General features: G+C 33.2%; 1 protein-coding gene across 2 annotated transcripts in view; it reads left to right on the top strand.

Moving 5' to 3' along the window:
- The window catches only part of DCAF10 (DDB1 and CUL4 associated factor 10), a 67,381-nt gene that overhangs the window by 30,331 nt on the left and 24,146 nt on the right, over positions 1-12,904 (top strand). For both annotated transcript variants that reach the window (XR_007953421.1, XM_051995829.1), the window contains exon 4: positions 7,366-7,568. Coding sequence is in view for 1 of the 2 variants with exons in the window: in XM_051995829.1 (XP_051851789.1) it covers positions 7,366-7,568 (203 nt within the window). In the remaining variant the exon portion in view is untranslated. The remainder of the gene's footprint in view (positions 1-7,365; positions 7,569-12,904) is intronic.

The raw sequence follows: 12,904 nt of genomic DNA, 5'->3' as shown, positions 1-12,904 counted from the left end.
AGATTAAAAAAGTTATAAAATATGTTTTTTATTAAAGCTTTTTATTTTTAAAACATACGCATGGATAATTTTTCAATATTGATCCTTGCATGGCTTTGTGTTCCAAATTTTCCCCTCCTTCCCCCCACCTTCTCCCCTAAATGGCAAGTAATCCAATATATGTAATATATGTTAATTCAATATATGTAAATATATTTTTATAATTATCTTGCTGCATAAGAAAGATTAGATCAAAAAGGAAAGAAAATGAATAAGAAAACAAAATGAAAACGAACAACAACAAAAAGAATGAGAATATTACGTTGTGATCCATACTCAGTTTCCAGCTCTCTTCATTATAAGATTATTGGAACTGGCCTGAATCGTTTCTTGAAGAGAGCCATGTTTATCAGAATTGATCATTGTATAATCTTCTTGTTGCCATATACAAATATCTCCTAGTTCTGCTCATTTCACTTACCACCAGTTCACATAAGTCTTTCCAAGCCTCTCTGAAATCATCCTGCTAATCGTTTCTTATAGAACAATAACATTCCATAACATTCACATACCATAACTTATCCAGCCATTCTCCAACTAATGGACATCTACTTAGTTTCCAGTTTCTTGCCCCTGCAAAAAGGGCTGCCACAAACATTTTTGCACAGGAGGGTCCTTTTCCCTTTTTTATGATCTCTTTGGGATACAAGCCCAGTAGAACCCCTGCTGGATCAAAGGGTATGCACAGTTTGATAATTTTATATAAAATATTTTTAAATAAAATGAGAGAGCTAGAAAAAAAATAAGAAATGAAATGAAAGTTATGGAAAAAGAATTGAAAAACAATTAACAGCTTGTATAAAAGGCACAAAACCTTCCCCAAGCAATATTTTATGAATACCACTGCAGCATTCAAGCTGTCCATGTATTTCTTGTGCTTAATTCCCATCCTCTTTTCTAGTTATATATGATCTTGATTTTATTCCAATTTTATGTTCAAATCATCATTGACTAATAGGATGGTATACCCACTATGATTTTTGTCACTCGGTACCTTTTGGGTCACTTGGAATTTTGATTTTACTGAGGTCACTGTGTTCCATGTTTTCATAGCCATAGAGTATTATGTAGAAAATATTGATGTTTAAAAAGATGGGCTTTTAGCTACAGGGATAAAAATTGTGATCATTGAAAATGCTGCATAGTTAATCCAGCTTATTCTGTGTCAATTTTACTTTTTCTCTACTATACTTCCTCCCATCCCCACACAGACATGAACTAATAAAACTCAGGCTGTCTATTCTATTACATAAAAAATCCAAAATGTATTCTTAATCTTTTTGAATTTCTCAGTGTTTATTGTTAGACTAGTTTCTTTTGAGTTGCAATGAATCTTATTGAAGAGACCCTGTAGTGATTTAGTGCTTGATAAAATTATGAAACAAATTACAAATCAAAATTTGTAAATAGAAGCATTAGGAGAATTATCTATTATCTATATTATTATCTATATAGAGTATTTTTCCTTTTGAATTTTATGCTGAATATCCAACATCAGAAGTGTTAAATATAGGGCTCTGCAACACTTTCTAGTGCAGCCTTGAACAAGATTAAAATACAGTTTGAAAATATTTGACAAAATAATTAAAAATATGGTAGAACATAGATGTTTATATTATGACCTGCAGAGGTCATTAGATAGGATGCAATGGCCTCTGTTTCCATTTGTGTTTGATGCTACTACCTTATATGGCATTGTTAATATCTTTGGTAATTCTCTCACTGTTTTGTTTCACTTGTTTAAAAAAATTATCATGGATTAGAAAATCATTGATAAACATCAGTATCTATATATACAAAAAAAGGTGAGTTATATGAAATTAATTGGTAACAGTGCTGCTTTTTGAAAATATATATTAAATGTTATGGGATATAACCAGCATTTCTCTCCTTGTCTTTATCCTCTTCTGAACATTTTTCTGTTCTCTTTTGTATATTTCTGAGTTGTTCTATGGTGTTTTTTTTTTTTTTTTAATTTTTATTGCCTCACTATGCTGTCTTTTCTTTCTCTCTTTTTGTCTCTTTCTCTTTTCCTCTCCTTCATTTCCCCTCCCCATTTTCTCTTGTATTAAATGAGCTTAAAATTAAGCAAAAACAATTTGTGTTGCATTGGACAAATCTAAAAATTTACATCTTATTCATGTTTCATTTTATATCTACATTCTACTATCTCTCTACCAAGAGGTGGATTGTCTTATCAGTCTTCTGAAGTTGTGATTTTTGGTTGCATTGCCCAAGAGTTCTTAAGTTTTTCCCAATTGTTTTCCTCTTTCTTTTTTTTGTTTTGTTTTTGTTTTTGTTTTTGTTTTTGTTTTGGGGTGTGTGTGTGTGTGATTAGGTTCTTCTCACTGAAATCTGCATCAATTCATACGAATCTTCCTAAGTTTCTTTGAATCTCTTTTTCTGGGTGCAGTAATATTTTGTTAAATTCTTGCTATTTTTTTGGTTCAACCATTCCTCAATTTTCCTGTTATTTGTACACCAAAGTGATCCTTTTCCTTTGTCTTTGATTTGTTGGGACATGAACCTAGTTATAGTTAACTAAAAGAGTAGCACAGCTTAGTGACTTTTTGGATATAGTTCCAAATTGTTTTCTAGGATAACTCGACCACTTCACAGCATCTCCAACAGTGTATTAGTATAAAAACGTTTTGTTGTCTCCACACCAATCTGATTTGTGTGAGGTAAGCTTTAGAATTGTTTGAACTTGTATTTTTCTTATTATTTAGTGATTTGGGGTATTTTTTTCCCATATTATTTATAGTTGCTTTTATTTACTTGAGGATTGTCTGTTTGTGCCCCTGGACTTTTTTTCTACAGAGAAATGGCAGTTTTTAAGTAAATATTAACATTCTCTTTCCATCTTGCATATCAGAACCTTTCTCAGAGAACTTCAGTGCAGACTTTTTTTTTCCTCATTTAAGTCTTCCTCTTAAGATTGTAACTATTGCATTTGTTATAGCAAAAAAATTTTCAGTCATGTATATGTAATCAAAATTATCCATTGAGTGGCCCAGTGTCATTATTTTATAGAGATGAGAAAGTCAGCTTATGTTTCAGTATTTGCTGCTCTTTTCTTAGTACTTGGTTGTTTTTGTTTGTTTTTGAGGGGAATGGAGGATGTTTGCATGTATGATATTTTTCATATTTTTTGGAATTTCTTCCTCTTGAATATTTTGAAAATAGCACCTTTACCCATCATATACTTATAGCACAGATTTCTTGTGTGTGTTATGTGGTTAGTTAGGCTTAGCAATTCCTTAAATTAATGTTTTTAAATGCTATTTCCATTTTCTCACACAACACATTGGATGCCATATGGATTTTCTACTGTCCTTGATGATGAAAATAGATGAATAGAGACACACTGACTAATATCTTCTAATTCTTTTCTGTTGTTTCTTCCATGTAATTTTGAGATTAAATGTGCTTGGAATGTTTTGCCTATGCTAATCTTTTTTAATAGACTCATTTCCCCCTTTATTATATTTTACTGTTTTTAAAAAAATGATAATGTCTTCTACTTTCTTCTAATGTTTGACAAATGAGTTTGTTCTCAAATGCAGGCTTTTTTTTTTTTTTTGTAGTTTATTTGTCTTAACATTAATTTTTTAAAATTTGAGTTCCTAGTTCTCTCCTCTCTTCAGGTTCCTCCCCATCCTTTGAGAAGGCAAACAATATACTATCAATTATATGTGTGAAATCATATAAAACATAATTATATGTTAATCATATTGCCTCTCAAAAAACACCAAGAAAATTTAAAGTAAAATAAGTATGTTTTAGTATGTACTCAGAATCTCTTAATTTTCTCTTTGGATGTAAATAACATTTTTCTTTGTGAGTCCTTTGAAACTATGTAGGATCATTGTATGGTTTAGAGTAGCTAAGAGTTTCACAATTGATCATTATACTATTGTTCTTTCTATAATGTGCTTCTGTTTCTGTTTGTTTCATTTTGTAATGCAGGCATTTTTTTTTAAATTTTATTTTATTTAATAATGACTTTGTATTGACAGAATCCATGCCAGGGTAATTTTTTACAACATTATCCCTTGCACTCGCTTATGTTTCATTTTTTGCCCTCCCTCCTTCCACCACCACCCCCCCCCCAAGATGGCAAGCAGTCCTATATATGTTAAATATGTTGCAGTATATCCTAGATACAATATATATTTGCAGAACCGAACAGTTCTCCTGTTGCACAGGGAGAATTGGATTCAGAAGGTAAAAATAACTCGGGAAGAAAATCAAAAATGCAAATAGTTCACATTCTTTTCCCAGTGTTCCTTCTTTGGGTGTAGCTGTTTCTGTCCATCATTTATCCATTGAAACTCAGTTAGGTCTCTTTGTCATAGAAATCCACTTCCATCAGAATACATCCTCATACAATATCGTTGTCGAAGTGTATAATGATCTCCTGGTTCTGCTCATCTCACTTAGCATCAGTCTATGTAGGTCTCTCCAAGCCTCTCTGTATTCATCCTGCTGGTCATTCCTTACAGAGCAATAATATTCCATAACATTCATATACCACAATTTACCCAGCCATTCTCCAATTGATGGGCATCCATTCATTTTCCAGTTTCTAGCCACTACAAACAGGGCTGCTACAAACATTTTGGCACATACAGGTCCCTTTCCCTTTTTTAGTATGTCTTTGGGGTATAAGCCCAATAGAAACACTGCTGGATCAAAGGATATGCACAGTTTGATAACTTTTTGGGCATAATTCCAGATTGCTCTCCAGAATGGTTGGATTCGTTCACAACTCCACCAACAATGCATCAGTGTCCCCGTTTTCCCGCATCCCCTCCAACATTCATCATTATTTTTTCCTGTCATCTTAGCCAATCTGATAGATGTGTAGTGATATCTCAGAGTTGTCTTAATTTGCATTTCTCTGATCAATAGTGATTTGGAACACTCTTTCATGTGAGTGGTAATAGTTTCAATTTCATCATCTGAAAATTGTCTGTTCATATCCTTTGACCATTTATCAATTGGAGAATGGCTTGATTTTTTATAAATTTGAGTCAGTTCTCTATATATTTTGGAAATGAGGCCTTTATCAGAACCTTTAATTGTAAAGATGTTTTCCCAGTTTGTTGCTTCCCTACTAATCTTGTTTGCATTCGTTCTGTTTGTACAAAGGCTTTTTAATTTGACATAATCAAAATTTTCTATTTTGTGATCAGTAATGGGCTCTAGTTCATCTTTGGTCACAAATTTCTTTCTCTTCCACAAGTCTGAGAGATAAACTATCCCATGTTCCTCTAATTTATTTATAATCTCGTTCTTTATGCCTAGGTCATAGACCCATTTTGATCTTATCTTGGTATATGGTGTTAAGTGTGGGTCCTTGCCTAATTTCTGCCATATTAATTTCCAGTTATCCCAGCAGTTTTTATCAAATAATGAAATCTTATCCCAAAAGTTAGAATCTTTGGGTTTGTCAAACACTAGATTGCTATAGTTGACTATTCTGTCTTGTGAACCTAACCTTTTCCACTGATCCACTAATCTATTTCTTAGCCAATACCAAATGGTTTTGGTGACTGCTGCTTTATAATATAGTTTTAGATCACCTTCATTTGATTTTTTTTTCATTAATTCCCTTGAGATTCTCGACTTTTTATTGTTCCATATGAATTTTGTTGTTATTTTTTCTAAATCATTAAAATATTTTCTTGGAAGTCTGATTGGTATAGCACTAAATAAATAGATTAGTTTAGGGAGTATTGTCATCTTTATTATATTCACTCGGCCTATCCAAGAGCACTTGATATTTTTCCAATTATTTAAGTCTGACTTTATTTGTGTGGAAACTTTTTTGTAATTTTGCTCAAATAATTCCTGACTGTCCTTTGGTAGGTAGATTCCCAAATATTTTATGCTATCAACAGTTATTTTGAATGGAATTTCTCTTTGTATTTCTTGCTCTTGGATTTTGTTGGTGGTGTATAAAAATGCTGAGGATTTATGGGGATTTATTTTGTATCTAATGCAGGCATTCTTAACCTTTTTTTGTATTATTGATCTCTTTGTCAGTCTGATGAAGTCTATGGATCCCTTCTCACAATAGTGTTTTTAAATATATAAAATCTTTCAGTTTAGTCATTTTTCTGTTGTGTTCAACTTTTTGTGACTCTCTTTGGAGTTTTCATTATAAAGATAATGGTTTGCCATTTCCTTCACCAATTCAAAGATTTTACAGATGAGAAAATTGAGGTGAGCAGAATTAAGTGACATGCCCAGGGTCACATAGCTAATAAGTGTCTGAGGCTACATTTGAACTTAGGAAGATAAATCTCCTGATTTATCTCTGTATCCACTGTGCCATCTAACTGCCCCCCAAATAAAATGTATAGGATTACAAAGGAAACCAATTATGTTGAAATAAAGATATAATTTTTTCCTGAGTCCAGATATCTCCTGAATCCATGGTAAGAACTTACGCTAAAAAATTGTTGTTTTTTCCTGGCATCTTTCCACTTGTCAAAGAGATTAAGCTTTTGTTAGCTGAAGCAATTTCTAGGCTCTCTTGGTTTCTACTCTCCTTACTGCTTGTGCTATTTGAAGATTGTTTTTCTTCATTGATGGGATAAGGAATAAAAAGTGTTTAATAAACTTGTTTATCTAGTATTCAAAGAAGTAGAAAGTTCATAAAACTTTTCCCAGAAAGCAAATAATCAAATTGTTATTATATTTATTTAAAAAAATACAAAGGTGGCGATTTTGAGTATTTTAAGCATAATATAGGTTCATTATAATCTATACCTTTTACGTGCCACATGAATAATTAATTTTCATAATAACAGACCTTAAATAAAAATAAGATTTCAAATGTCTTCTCAATTTTCAAAGAAGTATTGTTATTTTTCTTATAGTTTGTATAGTTTATCATATATTAGAAAACTGGTGCTGTATGTAGTGTGTCCTCCACTAAAGTCTTATCCTAATGCCTCATTCTGGCAAGAAAGTGACCCTGAGTCCTCAAGGTCTGTACTAGTACTTTAGATACAAGTTAGCAACAATTTTTTTTGTCTCATGTGATATAGAGAAGCATGTAAGAAAGAATTGGCCTCCAGGCAACAGATCAGTTCTGGACATAGCAGTTCATAAAACCATCATCTACTGCATGATGGTAGTCATGGATTTGAATGCCACAAGTATACTCTGTTCTTCATTCTCCAGCTATTCTGGACAAACGGGAAATGTATTATAATTAGATTAGGTTTTTTTTTTTTAGCTAATAGTTATATGCAGTGCTTAGTAATTATTTGGAGAAATAATTATTAAATGACTACTGCTTCTTATCTGTAGGTGCACAGAAGATGGATGCCCACATAAGAAATTCTTTCATACACGCTTTCTTATGCGGATGAGGTTAACGCCAGACTGTTCCAAAATGCTGATTTCAACCTCTTCTGGTTATCTTCTGATTTTACATGATCTTGACTTAACAAAATCTTTAGAGGTTGGAAGCTATCCAATTTTGAGGGCAAGAAGAACTACATCGAGTTCAGGTAAGGCTTGCGTTTTTAGTAAAAAGTTTCTTAAAATTCAAAAGACTGTTCTGAGATTATTAATGAGAAAAAGAGGAAAGAAAAAGATTCTAGCAATTCAGAAGATTCTGAATGAATATCATTGAATGAAGAACTTTCAGAATATTATTTCTGTATCATTGACATATGGTGTCCTTCATATATCTGGGTATTTTTTAGTCTGTGGTTCTTTACAAAGAGATGTTAGAGGAGAAATTTTTTTTTTATAGAAGAAATTATTAAATACACAAATGTTCTTTGAAATTTTCAAAGGAAGATTCAATATGTAATCATTATAGTTTTTTATTCCATATGTAGTATTTTATTTCACATGTAGCTTTTATCTTAGAAATACTTGATAAGTGTCACATTGATTTCAACGAACAGCTGTTTATCAGTCAATAAAGCATTTATTAAGTAAGCACTTATATGTTAGGCACTGTGCTAGGCTATGGGGATATAAAGCAAGTCAAATATATACTTCTACCTTCAAAGGGCTCATATTTTAGGGTGCACTCACACATATATAGACACATGCTTCCACATATGGACACATATGTCCCAGCACTTATATTGCTTTGGAAACCTTTCCTTCTGTTAGCACCAGACTTATTTGTGCCCTCAGAGGGACTCCAGTGTGGTTAGTACTCTGTGGTTCAGCTATAATTCTAAAGATCCATGAATTCATTCATTGTGGATATTTTGTACATTTAAGCAGATTACAGTCTCTCCATATCTCATATGTTATAGTGGCCAAAATAATCATATAATAGCAAATTTTCTTATAAATTCCAAAATTTAAACCAGACCTCAAATGATATATTGAAGTCCCTTTCTCATGGTGGGGGACACTTGCTAGAGTCTATGTAGGTTTTGAGAATCCAGGGGTATTCCTATGCCACAAAGAGGTATTTAATAGGATTTGAGTGGAGAGTAGTTGAGTTATTTAATGTGTTTAGCAGGGTTTTGTGGGAACCTGTTATTTATAGAAATTATAAATTACAGAAATTATAATATAAAAATTTCTTAGGGGAGAATGTACTAAGTTCCTATAAACTGAAACATTAATTTTTAAAACACATTATCTTTGGAAGTTGAGACAATCTTAATCTAATTCTTTGATATTATTAATGTATATATAGACTCTATATAGCAACACTATTCATTAATCTAACGGGTTTATTAAGTAGAACACTCCTTTTGTCATTGATGATAGATAATTTTAGTTTATTGTACTTAGACTTTCATAATCTTATCAGTGTGGGTATTCTCTTCTTCACTGTAGACTATAACCCAGTTCTACTTGTTCTTGTGATTTTTGTCCATATTCTCCTACAGATCTTCCACAAAGGATTTACTCGGCAAGCTGCCTTCCCTTGGGTCTTTGAACATTTCAAGAATACTGGTGCAGCTCTTAGGCTGTTTTATACATTTATTAACCATGTTCTTCATACCTGACTTTCCCCACCTCCATTTCTAATCATTCAGTTTTCTTAATAGTATCTTATTCCACTTCTTAAGCATAACTCATCATAAGGAGTGTTATAGTCTACTTTTGTCTTCCGTGTTTCTCTGTTGCCCTTTGGATTACACCAACTTTTATAAAGCCTTAAGAGAATTATAGTATTTCAACATTTATAACTATGTGGCTTTGTCAAAAGAACAGTATTAAAAAAAACAGTATTTTTATTATTATTTTTTTATTGTAGCTTTTCATATACAAAACATATGTATGGGTAATTTTTCAACATTGACCCTTGCAAAAACTTCTGTTCCAACTTTTCCCCTCCTTCTCTCCACTTCCTCCCCTAGATGGCAGGTAATCCCATATATGTTAATTATGGTAAAGTATATGTTAAATACAATATATGTAAACTTATTTATAGTTATCTTGTTGCACAAGAAAGATCGGATTTGGAAAGAAAGTAAAAATAACCTGAGAAGAAAAAACAAAAATGCAAGCAAACAATAACAGAAAGAGTGGAAATGTTATGTTGTGGTCCATATTCATTTCCTAGTGTTCTTTCTCTGGATGTCACTGGTTCTGTTCATTACAGATCAATTGGAACTGATTTGGATCCTCTCATTGTTGAAGAGAGCCACATCCATCAGAATTGATCGTCATGTATTGTTGTTGAAGTGTATAATGATCTCCTGGTTCTGCTTATTTCACTTAGCAGTTCCTGTATGTCTCTCCAAACCTCTCTGTATTCATCCTGCTGGTCATTTCTTATAGAAAAATAATATTCCATAACATTCATATACCACAATTTATTCAGCCATTCTCCACTTGGTGGGCATCCCTTCAATTTCCAGTTTCTAGCTGCTATAAAAAGGACTGTCACAAACATTTTTGAAAATACGGGTCCCTTTCCTTCTTTAATATCTCTTTGGGATACAAGCCCAGTAGTAACACTGCTGGATCAAAGGGTATGCACTTTTTGAGTATAGTTCGAAATTGCTCTCCAGAATGGTTGGATCCATTCACAACTCCATTAACAATGTATCAGTGTCCCAGTTTTCCTACATCCCCTCCAAATTCATCATTATCTTTTCCTGTCATCTTAGCCAATGGGAGGTATGTAGTGGTATCTCAGAGTTGTCTTAATTTGCATTTCTCTGATCAATAATGATTTGGAACATTTTTCATGTGACTAGAAATAGTTTGAATTTCTTCATTTGAAAATTGTTTATATCCTTTGACCATTTATCAATTGGAGAATGGCTTGATTTCTTATAAATTTGAGTGAATTCTCTATATATTTTGGAGATGAGGCCTTTATCAGAATGTTTTCCCAGTTTATTGAAAAGAGTGTTTTGAGGTCATTAAAAGCACTATTTAATTTTTAAAATTCAGTCCACTTACCTCTTTTTTTCATGTTCAGTTCTAGTGTCCACCTGCAGGATATTTCTTAAGATATAAATATTGTTTTTATATTTAGAAGTTTAATCACTCTCACTAAATTGCCACAACAAGAAAAAAAAGAGCCCGGAAAGTACCTCAGTCAGTACTTCATACTAACTATATAGAATATATAGAGGAGATCTTGTTGGAGGTGATAGAATTGTAAGAGCACATAAGGATGTAACTGAATAGGTATATAAGTTATCTGAAGGAGAAAAGGATAAAATAGAGGTAGGAAAAAATCTTGGTACTGGGGGGGGGGGGGGAGGAAGTGATCAAGAGAATGTAAATCAAGGGCATCCTTGATGAGGATATTAGTAGAGAAGAAGTAAGCTTTCACAAGACATAATCAAGCACTGACCAGATCTTTTAACTTCTCACAATTAGCTGAAAATATAGAAAATTATAAGATCTAATTGTGTTTATTTGTTAATTATGAGAAAGCATTTGATTCAGTAAAATCAAATGTCTCCTTACAAATTCTTTTATAGCAGGTTATCTCCTATCCATAGAACAAGATCATTCAAAATTCCTTAGAAGATGTAACAACAGAAATTACTCTATTCATTAATTCTCCAATAATAAACATCCAGCTAGGTTGAAAACAAATACTTAAATTAGCCAAAGGATATTTCCCACCCTGGTGGAGGAGATCCACTGGGATTCCCTGTGAATGGTTAGATCGTTTAGATTAGTGAGTTCAAACTCAAATAGAAACTCATGTCACATACAGTGTAAGAAAACCATCGATAATACTATCTGTTATATTTTTATTTGTTTTGTTAAATATTTTCCAATTATATTTTAATTCATTTGGAGCAGCAGGCAAGGAGTGAGTTGGTCATCTTTGCTCTAGATGCTTCTGTTTGTGGATGACAGTGCCGATTGTGTCAGTAGCCTTCCAAAAGAGAGCTATAATCCTTAAGAGGAGTTTTGGCCTGTTTATCCATTTGGTCATTTAACAAATATTTATTAGCACCTCCTTTGAACCTGGTAGTGAGCTAAGCATCAGGGATACAAATAATTCCCCTCCCCCCCAAAAAAAGACACCCCCTCCCTCAAGGAGCTCACTATCTAATGGGGAAAGACAATATACAAAATGTTACTGAATGGGGTGTAGTCTGAGGGGGAGGAGAGAGAAACTTGTGGTAAATGAAACTAATGGGGGGGGAGTCTCTGCTTTAAAAAAGGAGGACTTGGAAGAAGTTGGTTGCTTTGTTCGTTAGTCTTGCAGTCAGAAAGAAATGGCGGCTGGGATTCTGAGAAACTATTAAGCATCAAAGGTGAATCAGTTTCTAAGATGGTGAGGTTTCAGGTAATGAGCTTTTTTTTGGGAGAAGCATGTACAAGGAGTTGAAACCAAGCAGAATAGCTGAAGCAGAGAGACCAACAACAGGCTATTTTAGTAGTCAGGAAGGTTGAAGGCCTAGGCTGTGTTGGTGGTGGTGTCAGAAGAGAGAAAGGAATAGTTAGAAGAGATGTTATGAAAGTATAGGTGAAAGGACTTGGCTTACAGAGAGAATATGTGAAATGAGATGGTGAAGAGTCAAGGATGAATCTGAGTGATTGGGACAATAGTGGGATTCTCCACAGTAATAAGAAAGTTAAGGAGAGGGGAGAACTCGAGGGGAAAGTTATGAATTCACTTTTGGACATGTTGAATTTAAGAAGTCTGTGATAACATCTAGTTACTTCCAAAAAGCAGTTAGAAATAAAGATAGAGGTTTTGGCAGGATAAATAGATTTAAGAATCATCACCATAGAGATAATAATTGAATCCATTAAAGCTGATGAGATCAGCAAGTACAATATCATGGGAGAAAACCTTGAAAGGGATGCCCACTTTTTTTTTTTTTTAATTTAATTTAATTTTATTTAATAATAACTTTGTATTGACAGAATCCATGCCAGGGTAATTTTTTACAACATTATCCCTTGCACTCGCTTATGTTTCGATTTTTCCCCTCCCTCCCTCCACCCTCCCCCCCTCAAAGATGGCAAGCAGTCCTATATATGTTAAATATGTTGCAGTATATCCTAGATACAATACATATTTGCAGAACCGAACAGTTCTCCTGTTGCACAGGGAGAATTGGATTCAGAAGGTAAAAATAACTCAGGAAGAAAATCAAAAATGCAAATAGTTCACATTCGTTTCCCAGTGTTCCTTCTTTGGGTGTAGCTGTTTCTGTCCATCATTTTTCCATTGAAACTCAGGTCTCTTTGTCATAGAAATCCACTTCCATCAGAATACATCCTCATACAATATCGTTGTCTAAGTGTATAATGATCTCCTGGCTCTGCTCATCTCACTTAGCATCAGTCCATGTAGGTCTCTCCAAGCCTCTCTGTATTCATCCTGCTGGTCATTTCTTACAGAGCAATAATATTCCATAACATTCATATACCACAA

Source organism: Antechinus flavipes, chromosome 1 (assembly GCF_016432865.1).
Source record: "Antechinus flavipes isolate AdamAnt ecotype Samford, QLD, Australia chromosome 1, AdamAnt_v2, whole genome shotgun sequence".
NCBI lineage: Eukaryota > Metazoa > Chordata > Mammalia > Dasyuromorphia > Dasyuridae > Antechinus > Antechinus flavipes.
This window is presented reverse-complemented; position numbering and strand designations above follow the sequence as displayed.